The sequence below is a fragment of the Camelus dromedarius genome, chromosome 1, assembly GCF_036321535.1.
Source record: "Camelus dromedarius isolate mCamDro1 chromosome 1, mCamDro1.pat, whole genome shotgun sequence".
Lineage (NCBI taxonomy): Eukaryota > Metazoa > Chordata > Mammalia > Artiodactyla > Camelidae > Camelus > Camelus dromedarius.
The window spans coordinates 75,077,516-75,095,561 of NC_087436.1; the positions used below are offsets into that span (position 1 = coordinate 75,077,516).

General features: G+C 32.7%; 1 protein-coding gene across 7 annotated transcripts in view; it reads right to left on the reverse strand.

Moving 5' to 3' along the window:
- CNOT6L (CCR4-NOT transcription complex subunit 6 like) overlaps window positions 1-18,046 on the reverse strand; it is a 92,077-nt gene that overhangs the window by 40,942 nt on the left and 33,089 nt on the right. For 6 of the 7 annotated variants that reach the window (XR_010380849.1, XM_031471301.2, XM_031471293.2 and 3 more), the window contains exons 2-4: window positions 14,539-14,660; window positions 12,001-12,187; window positions 10,592-10,677 (exon numbers count right to left, since the gene is read on the reverse strand). Coding sequence is in view for 6 of the 7 variants with exons in the window: in XM_031471293.2 (XP_031327153.1) it covers window positions 10,592-10,677; window positions 12,001-12,187; window positions 14,539-14,660 (395 nt within the window). In the remaining variant the exon portion in view is untranslated. Of the gene's footprint in view, window positions 1-10,591; window positions 10,678-12,000; window positions 12,188-14,538; window positions 14,661-18,046 lie in introns of those variants that run through there. The other variant, XM_064485611.1, reaches the window with a different exon arrangement.

Genomic DNA, 18,046 nt, shown 5'->3' on the forward strand with positions numbered 1-18,046 from the left:
AGGAGAGATTAGAGAGAGGGAAGAAATGAGAAGAGGCAATATTTGAAAAGAAAAAGGTTGCAAACTTTCAAAACCTAATTTTAAAAAATTAAATAAACTGATACAAGTAGCACAACATACACAAAGTTTATAAAAACTTTCAGTTTATACTGTACTGCAAATTAGAGAATGCCAATGGCAAACAGAAGACTTTAAAACCAGATAGGGAAAAAGGACAAATTACTTCAAAAGAAAAAACATGAGAATGCCAACAAAATTCATGAGCAACAACAGAAGCTACAATACAATGGAATGGTATCTCTAAAGAGTTGCAAGATAGTATGTGAGACTTTTTAACACTGCTCTATCAGTTACCAACATAAAAGTAGATAGAAAATTGATGAAGATGAAGAAGACTCAAACAACGCTGTCAGCTAACTTGTATCTATACAATACTCTATTCAAATACAGGAAAATATACATTCTTTCCCAGTACAGATGAATATTCACCAAGAAAAGCCATACATATTCTGGGCCAGAAAACAAACTATATTATAACATTTAAAAGAATTAAAATCATACAGAGCTTACTATTTAACCATAACAAAATAAACCTAATGATCAACAACAGACAGGTATCTGGAAAATAGCCAAATATTTTGAAATTAAATACCATACTTCTAAATAATCCATAGATTAAAGAAGGAGTCACAAGGTATTTTGTAATGTTTTAATTCAATTAAAATGAAAATGTATTATCAAAATTTGTAGGATACAGCTAAATCAGTGGTTAGAGGAAAATTTATAGCATTAAGTGCTTATATTAGAAAAGAAAAATCAAAAGCAGTGATCTAACTTCCATATTAAGAATCTTAAAAAAGAAGGGCAACTATGCCCACAAAGAAACCAAAAAGGAAGGAACTAATAAAGAGTTGAAATCTATAAAATTTAAAACAGAAAAATAATAGATTACTACTGAACTCAAAAGATGGTACTTTGAAAAAGGTAAAAAAAATTGACAAACCTCTCTTTAACCAGGACAAAAAACCACAAATTATAAATATCAAGAATGAAAGGGAGACCAGCCCTGGAGACATTAAAAGGACAGATAATACTAAGAAAAATTTATGTCCATAAACTCAACAACTGAGAAGAAATACATTCCTTGAAAGACAGAAATGACCAGAACTCACTCAAAAGGAAATGGATAGAAAAACTCAGCAAAAATAGTGAAGTAAAAGACATCCAAAACTCTGCCCCTCCATAAAAGCAGTAACAAAAATAAAAACAAAAGCCAGTAAAAATTGCAAACTCAGCTATTTCAGAACTCTAGAAATTAACTAAATAATCGCAGCAACTCAGGGAGTGTTTATTCAAGAAAAAAGGACAATGATTTGTGGAGTTTTGATTTCTCCTCGTCCCTCATTGCCAGGGCAGCTTGGCAGCCACAGGAGCAACCAAAACTGAGCTGGAGTGATCCCAAAGCCTTGTTCCCAAACACTGGTCATTATCTAACCTGTGTGGTGGTTCCTTCACTCTTGCCTAGTGCTAAGAGACTTTTTCCTCAAGGAGAGAGGTAGAGGTTTGGGGGATGTTTGAGGAAACTATTACTGCCAAATATTTTAAATTTGTGGGTGCCTGACATCATTGAAACAACTGAGGCAAACAAGAGACTAACCAAAAAGCTTAAAAGGGGAAGCCTGGGAATGAGATGTCAACAGAGGCTTTGAAAAGCCCCGACATATTCCTGGGACTCTAGAAGGTCTTACATACATAGATGCCTATGCACAGGTTTAGGAAAGACCTAGAAACAGCCTAAGCTCTCCCTACTGTCTGACCTTAAGGCTACGTACAAGTAGGAAGCAAAGGACAAGGCAGTCCAGCTGACTGGATGTGCATATGCAAAAGAACAAACTTTGCAGGATATACACAAAAATCAACTCAAAACAGACCACAGATCTATATGTAAAATTTAACCATAAAATTTCTAGAAGAAAATCTTCATGTACTTGGGTGAGGCAAATATTCCTTAGATGTGACACCAAAGACATAATCCATACACAAAAATAAGTGTTAAATGGGACTTCATCAAAATGGAAAATTGTTCTTCAAAAGGCCTTGTAAAGAAAATAAACATACAAGCCACAGGTTGGGAGAAAATATTTGCAAAACACTTACTTTAAAAAGGACTTGAATCCAGAATATATAATGAACTCTCAAATTTCACTACTTAGAAAAAAGCAATTCAATAATAAAACTAGGCAAAAGATGTGAATAAACACTTCACCAAGGAAGATACACAGATAGCAAATAAACACATGAAAAGTATAATTATTCATCAGAGAAATGACAATTTACACCACGAGATATTACTATATCCTATTAGAATGACAAAAATAAAAAAAATTGATAATACCAAGTGCTGATGAGGATGCACAGCAACTAAAACTCTCTCATATTTTTGGTTAAGAATACAAAATGATAAATGCACTATGGTGGCTTATCAGCCAGATAAACTTAATAAGAAACTGCCAGACTGCTTAACATACATTTACCACACCACCTGGCAGTTCCACTCCTAGGTATTTACTCAAGGAAAGTAAAAACTTAATTCACACAAAAATCTATTCAAGTATTTACAGTGTCTTTATTCCTAATCAGTAATAACTGGAAACAACCCAAATACCCTTCAACTTGTGAACAGATAAAAATCAATGGTCTATCCACACAATGGAATACTACTCACCAAGAGAAATGATCTGCTGACATATGCAACAATATGGATGAACCTCAAATAATTATGCTAAATGAAAGAATCCAGATTCAAATAGCTCTATACTATGTGTTTCCATGTATGACATTCTGGAAAAGTAGCTCCCAAGTGCTGAGACTGGGGGAAAGGTGTTGATGAATGAATTCTGGAGGATGATAGAATAGTTCTATTTTCCAATTGTGGTAGTGGTTATGCAACTGCATACATCTGACAATATTCACCAAATGTGAATGTCTATCAACAAAGAGGTCAATTTCACTACATACATATAGTTTAGTTAAAAAAAAGTTGCTAAAAATTTAATAAAAATATATTCAAGGTACAATTTCAAGAGTGACCAGTTGATAGAAAGCATACACATTGAGGAACAAGCAAGGGGAAAGAAAAATCTACTTTTAGAAAGGCAAAAAGAGAGAAAAGTCACAAAGAATGGAATCAAAAAGTAGGATGGTAACAACATAAAAATATCAATAATTGCAATAGAGATAAGGCAACTGGTCTGAACCCACACACTGAAAACAAAATAAAGTCAGACTGGATTAAAAATAAAGTCCAGTTATATACTATTTATAAGCTATACACCTAAGTATAAGTATACTGAAAGGTTGAAAGTAAACAAATGAGAAAGATATATTAGACAAACATTAACCAAAAGAAAACTTGCATAGCTGTTAGACAACATAGACCATAAGACAAAAACTTATTAACAAGAGGCTCACAAGCTAAACTTCAAGTTCAATTTACCCAGAAGGTACAGCAATATATGGGCATAGCTGATATACCTAATAAAATAATCTCAACGTATATAAAGCAAAAGCTGACTGAACTACATGGGGAAATGAACAAAACCACCTTTTTAATGGAAATTTTAGCATAAATACCTTAATTATTAAAAGAACAGTCGAAAATTCCTAAAGATACAGAAAATCTGAAGAACACAAATGATGAATTTGATATAAGGGAGAAATATATAAATATGTACTCAACAATCAGAGAAACAATATTCCTTTCAGATGCAATAAAAAAACTTACAAAAATTGATCACATGCTAGGCCAAAAAGCAAGAATCAACAAGCGTAAAAGAACTGGATCATATAGACTACCTTAACTGGCTGTATTGCAATTAAGTTTAAAGCTAACAATAAAAAAAAGCTAAATTTAAAATCACACATGCATGGAAATTTTAAAAAACTGATGAGTCAAAGATATGATAACCTATATTAAATACTTAAGCCAAAACAATAATGAAAATATTTCATATCAAAATTGTGGGATACCAAAAAAATTGCCAAATAGACAAATTTATATTCTTAAATGCTTATATTTGAAAATAAGGAAATCCAAATATAAATAAGCCATATATTCAACTTAAAAAAAGAAAAAATATATAACAAATCAAGACAAAACAGAATAAACAGAAACAAACCAGTTTTTAAAAAATAAAAGCCATCACTGATTCACTGAAAACAACATAACTGACAAATCTCTGGGGAGACTAAATCAGAAAAAAAAAAGATAGAAGGCACAAATAATCTCACAAATGAAGAAAGGGGTAAGAGAGCTATAAACTAAACAGAATCTAAAAATATATCAGGAGAATATTATGAACAACTTTATGCACACAAATTTGCAAAGTTTAAAAGGCTGAAAAATTCCAATACTACAGATATGGTCCTACAAAACTGACTCATTAACAATTAGAAAGACTCAATAGTTCCTACAACTCAAATATATTGAGGTAGTAGTTACATATTTTCCACAAAGAAAATAGCAGTCAATGATGGTTTTATAGTCTTATTCTATCAAAATTTCAAGAAAGATTATTTCCATCTTACACAAACCCTTTGAGAGAACTGAGTAAGAACTGTAAAAACACAGGCCCATCTTATTCATGAACATCTATGAAAAATTCCTTTAAAAAGTTGTTGGGAAAGACAGTCTGTCAGGGTCCCTACACTTCGCTTGTCTTCCTCATTCTTTGTGAGTGTAACAAATTCTGTCTTTTGGTACTGGGCAATTTCTGTAGTTAGATATACAGACAACTAAATAGGTCAAGGCAACCAGAGCGATACTACCATGAAACTCTTTGTCCCCCTGGGGAATCAAGACTGGCTTTTTGAAGCTTGCTACTATATTTGTTGCTTGCTTGAAAAGTGCTGGACCCTTGGACTTGGATTACTCAATCATAATGCAAACTCACTTGTGTACACAGAATGTTTCTGGGCCCCCCTTGCTGCTTGAGTGGTAATGTTCTATGTCTGACCCTGGAGTCTCATGTCTTCTACTACTACCCAACAAACAATAATTGCCTAACTTATTTGCTTGTAAGCATAAAATCTAAGAGGCTTCACAATTCTTGACAAATATCAAAATAAATCCAGCAGTGTATAAAAGCACCTAGTTGGGTTTATCTCAGGAATGCCAAGTGTGGTTCAAATTGGGAAAAAAATGCTTACATATAATTTATCACTTCAGCCTATGAAATGAGAAAACAATGAAATCACCTCAAAAGATGAAGAAAAGCATTTAATTATTTTCAGCAGTTGAATGAGAATTAGCAAAGTAGAAATTGAAGGAAATTTCTAGGAAACCCCCCCAAAATTACCAAAAATATAGAGCAAATATTCCTAATGGAAAAATATTAGAAGCATTTCCTTTAAAATTGGGAATAGAAGCATGTCCAGTATTAATGCTTCAATTCAATACTGTACTAAACATCTTAGTCAATACATTAAAATAAGGAAAAGAAATTAAATACATTAGAATTTCAAAGGAGAAACAAAGTCTTATCAGTAGATGAAATGATTATCTGCACATAAAACCTAAAGAATCTGTAGACAAATTTTTAGGAAAAATGAGAATTTAGCCAAAAAGGCTTAGTATAAGATCTTCATTTTTTTCTTAATGGTAATTTGTATACCCCAGCAGCAAATAGGCAGGAAAAAACAACTTTAAAAATAAAAGAGACATGACTTATAAATGAAACAAAAAACTTATAAGGTATCTAGAAACAAATCTAACAAAATATGTGCCCAACCGGTGTGCAGAAAGTTATAAAAGTTATTAAGTTTTATTCAAAGACATTAAATAAGATCTAAATAACAGAATGCCCAAATTCATGAGTAGGAAGATTCAATGTAACCAAGATGTTGACTCTTCTTAAATTGATCCAAACATTCAAAGCAACTCCTAACAGCATTTTTTGTGAAACTTAAGAAGCTATTTCTTATGCATGAGGAAGATTCAAGGCACCCAAGGTGCCAAGACACTGCAAAAGAAAAATGTAAGAGGGCTTCCTAAACAAGATATCAAATCTTAATATAAAGCCATCATTATGACAATGTAGTAATTAATGCAAGGTTAGATAAACTGACTACCAGGCATAGAGAATGGAGGTCCCAAAACAGGCCTATATGTAGCTACTATATGAGAGAGGTGACTTTTCTTATCAGTGGGAAAAGGAAAACTATTTATTAAATGATGCTGAGACTATTGGTTATTCACAGGGAAAAAACAAGATTAGATTCCTCTCAAAATTAGACTCCTTGTACCATACTAAAAAAACAATTCCAAATGAATGCAAGAATTAATTAGAATTAGAGAAAAACTTTACAACTTTTAGGAGATAATATAGGAAAACATATTTCTGAGCTGGGGTAGAGTAGGATTTTTAATAAGACATAAGATGATACACTAACCATAAAAGAAAAGACTTTTAAATTCAACTACAATAAAAGTATCAAATCTATTCATTAAAAGATACCAAAAACAAAAGGAAAAGCCATAGAATGGAAGACATTTACAATACAAAAGAGACAAAAGTTAAAAACTACCAATCAATAAGAAACAAATACTCTGAGTGAAAATGAGGAAAAGACATCAACAGCAATTTTAGAAAAGAAACGTGGCAAATACATGAAAAGATGCTCAATCTTACTAGCGATTAGGAAAATGCAAATTAAGAGTACAATAAGGAATTGCTTCCTACTCAGTAACTGGCAAAACTTTAAAAATCTGACAATATTAAGTAACTGTTCAGAAGAATACAGAAAAACAGAAACCATGTTACTTTTGGGGGTGTATTTTAGTACAGCTACTTTGTAAAACTTTATGGTATTACCTAACAAAGCTAAGAATGTATAAGCCTCTACAACCCACCAATTCCACTCCTAGGAACTCTATCAGGAGACATGTACAAGAATGTTCATGGCTACGTTACTTATAGTAGCCAGAAAAGGGAGGAAACAATCTAAATATCTACAATACAATGAATAAATTACAGCATATTCATATAACAGAATACAACACAGTAGTGAAAAAAGAACTAAAATTACATATATATATGAACATGGCTGAATTTTAAAAACAAAGTCAAATAAAACCAAGTCACCAAAAATTATATTTAGTAGGATCCATTTATATAAAGGTTAAAATGCCCTTAATAGATACATATGTAACCTTAGTATGTGCTCATCAATGCCTGTTGGATGACTGAAAGAAAACGAAAGCGATAACTAACAAAATTCAGGACAGCAATAACCTCTGGGAAAAGGGATAAAGATGTAATCAATAAAAAGCACAAAGGAAACTTAACAAGATACAAGGGATCCACACCAACAAGGGCAGCATTGGGACTATTTCCCAATAACCTCACCAACAGTTATTTTTGAAATTCTTCCAATTGGATAGGTAAAAATTTGAGTAGTTTCAATTCACATTGTTATTATTATGTATAAGGCTGATGAAGTTTCTATATTTTAAAGCACTGTAAATCCTCCTATACAAACTATTAATATGCTCCCTACTAGACTGTTCTTTTACTTACTAATTTCCAGAAGCTCATTATATAATACAATAAGAACTTTGCCTCCAGTATGAATGACAATTAGATTCTTTTAATGATTTTTTAAAAGGTAATGAGAATGTGAGAAAATGGATATATAGTTACTCATTTTATTATTTCCTTTAAAATGTTGTTATTCTTTTTTATACTATATTTCATGAATGAAAAAATTTACATAGTAAAAGAATCTTCATCTCCCACAGGCCATTTTATTTTAAGGGAGATAAGTAATTCCTGGATGAAAACTAAAAATTTTGACAATTATTGAAGTCCTAAAGTTTTTATTATTTGAGACATCAATGTTTAGTGCCTGAGGACAACTCTTTGGCCCATTATGTCAGAGAAAGTATTGCCATACACCTTAGGACATAAATTCTAAATTATTTTAAAATAACTGTAAGAACTGCTTTCACTTACACCTTCTCTTTTATAAAATTAATAGTTTGAATTTTTCTCTTAAGTGACTTAAAAGAACATTTCCAACTTACTGAACTGACCATGTCTGTAGTTTTTAAATTGACCTTCTTATCCTAACTTCTCAAATACCCTACCCTCTCCCTACCCTCTCCCTACCCTCCACACATACTCCAATTTCAAAACAGAACTTCTAAAAATTAGCTTGTTGTACCAGGATGAGCAAAATCATTATCAAATTTTCAGTATCAGTATTTTCAGTGCTTTAGAGGAAGACAGGAAATAGAAGAAAGGCACTCCTTTTTCTAATTTCAAGACAAAATGGGGTCTCAGAGGCAGCCCATTCTCATTGTTTCTTTTAAACATACCACAGTGCTATTTTAAATGCTCTCTTCTACTCCCTGCCCCCTGTTTTTGGACAGAAAGTACCACAATGTGGTTATTAAAATTGATTGTGAATTTATTTCAAGTTTTAACCTTACTAAGACTATAAATCTACCATTCATTAAGGACATTTTATTCCTTCAATTCCTTCAAAAAACCAATCCTGTTTTTACCATCTTAAACTTTTGAAAGAAGGCAAGAACAGCTCTGGCTTTCTTTCATTTCTAAAAGGTCTTTGCTCCTCTGTACTCATCACCTGAACAGAAAGTAGCCTTGCCAAGAAAACAGATTCTCATAAAAGAGGAAAGGGCTGCATATAGGTATTTACCATAGAGCAAACTGAAGTTTAATGAAAAGGAATTTATGCATAGGCAGGGACAAAACCAAGAACAGCTGGTAAAGCAGAGCTGGTGCCTGATGTGAAAGTCTAAGCAGAGATTTTAAAAAACGTGACTCAGTACGTAAGAGCACACTAGAATCAAAGGCCAGCCACAGACAGTAGTTTGGAAGACTAACATTTTTAACTGGTAAAACAGAATGAAAGACTAAGGGATAACAGATATTCAGAATGATTCATTCTGTTGCTACTTAGTATTAATTTTATAAGAACATGTCTCTATATGAGATAACATGGATAGAGTTATGAAACAGTAAGATGTATAATATTTGCTTTTTCAGAACTGTGACGTGGTATAAAGGGTAAGTCCAATTGGGTTCAACAGCAAATTATTTGCTCTCCAAAATATTAGGAGGAGGAAAACAGCTCTTCTAATTGATGTGAAAAGTAAAAAACAATAGTTATCCTTGGAGACAAAAATATATATAATTTATTATAATCAGTATGAAAGTGTGAATTCCATACTTCATGAATCTAAGATTATAAAAAATAACAAATATTCTATAATTTTTAATAGAAAGGAACAGACCTGCCCCCATTCCAACTCTAGTTGGATGGCTTTGTCAACTATATTTATAAGAATAAGACTTAGCATATAGAGAATAAGGTGAAATGCCCTACAGTTAAATTTCAAATGCCTTGGGTTAATCTTCAATATTCTAGATATAAGTATCCCCCTGCCTGTCCACTTCATACATGATAAAAAGTATCAATAAAATCCTACAGAAAAACTAAAAACACAAGACTTAGAACATTCATATAATTATCCAATTTATGAAGGGTTAACTGTATCAGGAAGCCTAACACCACTTCTGTCATTTCAACCAATAATGTCAGCAATCTTCCCATCCTTACTCAAGCTTCTTTCTTAATGCCCCACTATACAACTTAAGCAAAAGCAAACACAAATAGAACATGTTCACTGGAGATCAAGTCTTTGAAGAAGGAAAATAAAATACATGAAACTATATACTTCATAAGGCTTTAATTAATGTTCAGTCCTCATGAGCACAGAATAAAATGTTTAACCAATACTGTAAATTTATCTAGTCCTCTGCCTTCAAAATAAACCTTTTTTGCTATGCTACGCTATAAGAAAAAAGCACATAAATTTCATCATTTATGTGATTTGAGTATGACTTTCATTCCCAACTGAGATGGTATCATTACAGGAACTTTCTTTTTTTTTTTTTAATGGAGGTACTGAGGATTGAACCCAGGACCTCGTGCAGGCTAAGCTCAGACTATCGCTGAGCTATACTCACTTCCCAAGAACAGGCATTTTAGATTAATACATTTTATTTATAATAATCATACTTATTGGTACTTGTTTACTATGACAATGTTTTCCCTCTCATAATCATATAATATGTTGATGCTATCCTATCTATTCTATCAAAACCTGACATGGGACATTCTGGCTAAGGTAAAGATTCATTCTGCTACATCTTTGTTTTTTAAATTTTTTTTAAATGGAAAAAACTACAATGTTCAGTGTTAATTTAAATTATTTCCTCTTAGAAATTTCAGAGTTTTATAGAAAGTTAAAAGTCAAATATAAAAACAAAACAAAACACCCACAAAATTTTCCCCATGCAAGTTTGTTAAAACGATGACAGCTTGTTGAAATCCTGAAGCACAATTTGATACAGAAGAACCACTTTTCTTTCCAGAGGAATGTATAGCTACATTCTCTAAATTACACTACAACTTGACTAATTATAACCAAAATGGTCTTTCAAAGGCTAAGAAAAATCTCAATACTGAGTGTTAGCACTATCATTTTTAAGAAATCACTCACCTTTCAAACCTAGAGTTTGTAGCTGGAAGAGCCGACCAAGTTCATAAGGCAAAACCCGTAACAGATTGTTATTTAAAAGCAATTCCCTGTTTAAAAAAAATTGTTTTAGTTTCATAAATTAAACTTTATTAATACATTCTAACATACTATGAGTGATGTCTACACTCAAGGCATATTTCTATACATTCATCTAAAACTGCTGTGCAATATTAAAGTCCTACAAAATGTGTAACTGCAATAATTATTAACACTGTTTCTATGATTTACTCATTCTCTGGCACAGATTAAAGTTAAAGGTATAAGAACTATATCATTCTCAGGTTAAACCCACTCCCTTTTCTCTCTCACCCAAAGTATCTGTCAGATGCAAATCAGAATGACTGATATTCCACATATCCAAAGACAGATGTCCTTGAACCTGGTTTAATTCATAGAAAAAAGTATTTTTTTTAACAAACTTCAGAATTTACCTGTAATTAATAGCCAATTACCTGTATCAATTTTTGTAACATTACAGTTATAATCACATCAAGATCCTATAACAATCACTGACATAGGATATAAACATTAAAAATAAAGCATAGGATAAATACAGATAATAGGATGGCAAGGTAAGATCTGAGTTTATAACTGTGCAATTTTGGGTAGATTTTAAAAAAACAAACAGCCCTCGTTATTTACTGATGCCTAAAAAGTGTAAAGTAAATGACTAAACAGTATAAAAAGCAACAGAAACATACAGTAAGTGGATGGTGAAGAATAAATTTTAAAACAATATTTAATGTTTAATTTTAAACATGTGATTGCAATTTTTAAATTACTACTCAGTAAATAAAGTAGAAAAGCAATCCTTGATTTTACTGGGAACATTTATTCAAGGTCTCAAGATTCCTATAAAATTTTCTCCTATGAAGAAATTCTTAAAGAATCCTGATAGGCTAGAAATAAATCTACTTATTGTCAGATTTTAAGGTTCCTTAAGGAGTTGTAATAGACAAGTATACCTTGTCTTATAAAATAGATATGTTCCTAGAAGTTTTACTTACAGGCAAACTGTATTTTCTCAATTATTTCTGATTAATCTGAACTAGTTTAGTCATAATTAATTCTGATTAGACTTGTCACTTGAGTCTAACATGAGACTTAGTGTTTTATTTTAGCCATACCCTAAGTTTGTCAAAAGATATTAGAATATAAGTGCATTTCTAGCCAGAAACCTCCAAATTTAAAGGAAGGAAGGAAAAGAAATGTTCAATGGAGGCCAACTTAAGCACTATGCTTAGACAATTTGTATCATTTGATCTTCACATACACATGGAAGTCCTACTGTAAGGTGAGTAACCTCCCACAAGTTTCTTATTTGGTAAACTTAGAATTTTATATAGTGAATTACATTTATATTTCCTCACCTGAGAGACACCATGTTTCCTAGTTCTGCTGGTAAACTTCTGAGTTTATTGGATGACAGATCCAGGTAAACCAGATTATGAAGCTTGGCAATATCAGGTGGAATGCGACTAAGGTAATTGTCATTTAGGTGCAGCGCTGTCAAGTGTGTCAATGACCAAAGTGATGTACTTAAGCTCCGCACTCTACCTAAAAGGCAAAATATTGATGCATTAAACTCTAGGCCTAAGACAAAGACTGAACCACAAAAACTAACAAGTGGGAGAAGAGCCTGAAAATACATACAGATATTGGGACCTTGACATTTTAATTCTGTATTTGATTGCTTTCAAACAACCTGGCCCATCTTTATTTCATACCACTGTCATCTGACAACCATACTTTTTCACGAACCTTCCCTGTATTAATGAGACGTGCCTTAATGAAGAGACCCTTGGAGTCAGGGTGATCCTATGGTCTCAAGGACAAAGCATGGGACTGAATTGAACTTCTGCAGTAGAACACTCCTGAATTCTTCTAAGTCAAGCCCTAACAAAAGGACTTCTCTACTTCATGAAAATTAATAATGCAAGGCTCATCCATATCTAGAGCCTGGATTAAGTCTACAAACTTTAAATAGACAAGAGTAATTGCTATGATTTAGAACTTTAGATTAGCCACTGGGAAAACCATTTACCCCCAAGGAGACATCTTCCCCAGTTTTCTGATGTTACAATTATAGGTTTAAAAACTCTGGTTTAAGATTTTCCAGTAAATGAAACATACTCAAGGAAATAGTCACACACTAAGCTTTATCAATCAGTCAGCATCTGACAGCTACAGTAGAACATATGCTGGAAAAAGTCAGAAGATTTAGTTCAGAGTCCTGATTTTTACCATTTATTAGCCATATAAGCCTAAGAAAATCACACAGCTTCAGCTTCTGTAAAATATGATATCCTAATAAATTTATGAGGAAACTTTCAGAACTTTACCAAAGTAAAATGGTATTTTAATAATACATCACTTTCTAAAGAACAGATTTTGACTAAGAGAGCAGTGGAAGGTAGAAGGGGTTAAAAAAAATCTGAAAGGGGAAAATGTTACTTTTTGTATGGCTATTGAGCAGTAGACTCAAAACTTAGATCTTCTGTCCAGAGTTATATCACAGACTCCTTCATGATGTCTATAATCAGGCTTAAAGTGCCAACTAGGATTTTGCATTTTAATAGGAAACAAAGTTTTCAAGTGAAAAGAGGCTAAAATAAAAAAACTTATTTGTTTTACCAGAGTTAAACTCAATGGATCTCAACTAGAGGGCGATATTGTTCCCCAAGGGGCTTTGGCAATTTGTGGAGGCATTTTTGGTTGCCAAAACTAGAGGGGTGCTACTGACATGCAGCAAGTCAGAGGTCACAAATGCTGCTAAATATCCTACATGCACACAACCACCCCCAACCACAAACAACTGTCCAGCCTGAAGTGTCAAGAGTGCCAAGCTGGTAAACCCCGGGGTAACCTAACAGGATTTGCTCATATTCATATTTTTTAATTACCAATCACCTATCCACCCAGTTACTTTTTAGCTAAAGGTACAGATAATTCTTGCTATTGACATCATAATGTGTGTTTAACTTTTCCAAATGAAAGCCTACTGGGCAAAAACTACATTCAATACACAATCTGTATTGCAACAATTGATAAAAGAAAACTATACTTATATTTTATTTTTAATAAACTTTCAACATGGTAATAATTTTAGATTTACAGAAAAGTTACTAAGATAATATAGTTCCTATATAGCCCTCATCCTAACATTATATTACCATGGTACATTTGTCAAAACTGGGAAGCCAAGATTAGTATTTATTAACTAATTTACAGATTTATTTGGATTTCACCAGTTTTTACATCTTTTTAGTCCAAGATTCTATTCAAGACACCACTTTGCATTTAGTCATCACAGTCTCCTTAGGTCTTCTCTAATGTGTGACGATTTCTCAGTCTTCCCTTGTTTTTCATGACCTTGACAATTTTGAGGATTACTAGGTAGGAATTTTGTGAAATGTCCTTCGGTTTGAGTTTGTCTGATGTTTTTCTCACTATAAGACTGGGGTTATGGGTTTTTAGGAATCATACTCTATTTTAACAAGTAAGGTCATGTAACACAGTTATTACTTAGTAGAATAAATAGCTCCTAGGTTCCCTACTCTGCCAACAATGGGATGACAGGAGGATGGCAAAGATCAGTTTGCAAAAATAATTACTCAGCAATAGCCAAAACAAAATCTACTGTACCAAAACACCTGGTTTTACTTTGAAACTGAACTCTTGGTGTCCTCAGTTCTAGATGCCAACTCGGGCTCACAGTATTAATCTCAAAAGAAAGAACAGGAGTAAAGATATTTAGTCACAGATAACACTAGTACCTCATTATCTTGTATTTTCTTGATTAATTCACCTAATTAAAAATGTACAATAAGGAAATAAATATAACGAAACTCAACTCTTGTTCATTATTGTTACTGTATTCCAGATCAAGTGTTTCAGATTCTACTCACCCGAGATTTCTAACTCTGCCCAGTGAGATTTTTTCCCATTGGCTACCTCCTCTGCTGACATGATGGTATAAATTCTGCGAGGATCTGGAGGATCATATTTTTCCTTTGGCATCCCTATTAGTCTGTAAGGAAAAAAAAAAAAGATGATCAACAATTACTATAGGTTTATAGGAAAAAAGAGAAAAATGGGATGGTAAGTTCTCTTTTTTTCCCCTCTTGTCAGGCTACTAAGTCCTTTTATACTACAAATTCTCATTAAAGGAAAACACATCTCTAGTATGCTAGGCTACTACAGGAACTCAATAACAGGATGTCTCAGGGAAAATGCAAAAAAGCAGTGACAATGGACTTCACAGTGAACATGGTGGCTGCTTCCCAAACATCCATTGCATCTCTTTCCCTTAATTTAGCTGCCTTGCTTTCCAAGACAGACTAACCCTACACCAGTTTCCTGAATGGAGTCTGACTCCTCTAAGAGAATCAAGGTAATCCTATCCTTCTTGCCTAAGTGATATTCAGATATCCCATATCTAAGACAATCAGCACATGACATTCCCCTTGTCACAGAGATTAGTTCAGAAGTATCTAATAACCAGGAGGCTTAAGAATCATCCTATGTTCATGGGAGGAGCAGGCTTCCCCCTCCTGCTGGTCATAAATGGAGACAAATATAGCCTCAGTTGCCATAGGCAGCCATCCAACAACTGTAAGGGAAGCCAGCCATTGCAGTCAGAAACTAGAAAACAGAGAAAGCTGGAGTCCTCAACAAACACTGGGCTTTCGGGATACACAAGCCAATCTATTATGCTTCTTGTTTAAACTACTAGTTTGAGTTGTGTTTTCTGTTACTTGCAATCAAAATCATCCTAATTAAGATGATCATGCATTTTTTTCATATTTGCTGTTCTTAGGTAATTATTAATATCATTTTTCATTACCAAAAGTGTCCAATTTGGCTGATGAGTTACATGGCCACCCTAATTGAAACTAATATTGCACAGTCTTCTTCATATAATTACCAAAATAATCACTGAACAATCATCAGCAATGACCAACTAGACATAAAACTCCTCATGTGTGCAATGTATAAATCACATAACAAATGGCCCTAAAAGTAACCATTCAAGTGGTCTAATATAATAGTCACCGCTTGGTAGTTGGCAGAAAATGAAACCCAATTCAGATCTAACAAGAAAAGCAAATCACAAATTCCTGAATCTAATTAAACTCCTGCATGCTATCAGTAAATTGCCTCACAGTATTTATAGCTTTCTCTGCTCATATTTTAACACAGAGAGACATACGTACACACACCAAAATCAAATGTCTACAACTGGAGTGTTTCTAAGTAGACTTTATTAGAACTTATACCTCAATGAAAGTTACCTTCAGATGGTCTCAAATTTGTTACAAGTAGAGAATATACAAAAAATAGGAAGTATTTTGTCATTTATCAAGAAATTAAAGCTAGTTTGTAAGAGTACAATCAAAATTTCTCAAACTGCAATTTGTCCTAATATTTCTGAAGGAAAAATAGTCATCCCTTCCCATTTACTAAATGGAGCAATGAGAAAGTTTTTCCAGATTTGTTTATCTGCTATTAGCTTACAAATTACCAGGTTAAGCTCTTCTGCTCTAATTTTATCATACAATTTGGGTGATGCTGAAACATTTTATTTTCCATAAATGCCCCAGGTCTTTATAAAGCAGAAAGAATATGATTATTTTTCACAGGGGAAAATTTTGATTTCTACCACATTTGGCCTGTGTAAAATATTTCTGAATATAAAATTTTTAGATAACAAGGTTTTCAGAATTTCTACCATACACCATAAGGCACATGTGTCTCTGTGGGTATGTCTGCATACTAATATAAGATTCTACAAAAACACAAGATTAAGCAAAACCAAATCAAACAGATCCAGATCCAAAGACATGCTACAAATCCATTACCTACAATGAGGATCGGTTAAAAAAAAAAGACTAAGAAGTCTGCAAAAACATGTTTCATTAATTTTAAATCATTTCTATAAAACATAGAGGATAGGTCAACTTTATTTGGTTGTTTTAGTTATGGCTCCCACTAGATGGTGTGTTACTTAAGGGGACGATGAGTTACTTCTATGTGAAGGACTATCTTTTTTATATCTTTATACAGTTCCTACCACATAGTAAGCACTTAGTATATATTTGTGGAATGATCATATGCTTTATAATCCTGAAAATGACCACCTTCCTCCGACTTTTCCCAATTAACAGTCAATGCTCTTCTAAAAATTAGCATCATGAAATGGTCATTAGTCCATATGTTCAATTTCCCTAAATATTCTTAATATCTAGATAGGAGCTTAATAACTGTCATCTCTTCTGACCCTCTAACTCTCATCTCTAAAACAGCTACCATATAAGAAATATGTATCTTTAAATTTTTCACAAGTTTCCATCTTTGCAAATCTGTTAAAATTTACAAAACCTCTTCCTGCAAAACAGATCCTGAAATGTTTACCCATGTCTATAATATGTAAAAACCAAAGTAATACTAATACTCTTATATTAGGAGTCAGAGGCCTCTTTCAGATTTGATTAGGAAGCGAATAAAAATACAATTCACTTAATTCTTCAAAGTGAATCTAGATTTGGATAGTCTGACTGAAGTTAAAATATTTTTCATTTAAGTAATTTAGAAGAGTCTATAGTTCTGTGATCACTACTATCCCAAACATCAGGTTTTCAAACATTCTACTAAAAACTTAGCTCAAATTTAGGAAATAGGTATTACTGAATCCTCCTATTCAGCTTTATTTTCTTTCTCAGTTCCTCACCTCAGCATCAACTTTCCACCCTGGAGATGTATCACAAAGACCCATTTCAAAATAACTTAAAATATAAAATAATATTATATAATAATATATAATATGTACACATAACACAAAATATTATTTAAATGATATATAATAAATTATTTCAAATAATATTTTGCCATTTGCAGCAACACGGATGGACTTGAAGGGCATTATGTTAAGTGAAACAAGTCAGAGAAGACAAATCCTGTATGATATCACTTATATGTAGAATCTAAAAATACAACAAACTAGTGAATATAACAAAAAAGAAGTAGACTCACAGATACAGAGAACAAACCAGTGTTTACCAGTGGGGAGAGGGGCAATATAGGGGCAGTGGATCAAGAGATACAAACTATTATGTACAAGATAAGCTTCAAGGATATATTGTACAACACAGGGAATACAGCCAATATTTTATAACTATAAATTGAGTATAACCTTTAAAAGTATGAATCACTATACTGTATACCTGTAACTTATACTGGACAGCAACAGTACTCCAACTAGAAAATAAATACATAGGAACAGTATGCCTGTGAGTAGAAAAAAATATGTATGTATATAAAATAATAATTCAAATGCAATTTAAGTCTCTAAATGTGACACACATGTGCTTTCTCACAGTCTCACATACAGGTCAGTCCAAGGCTTAAATACAGAGT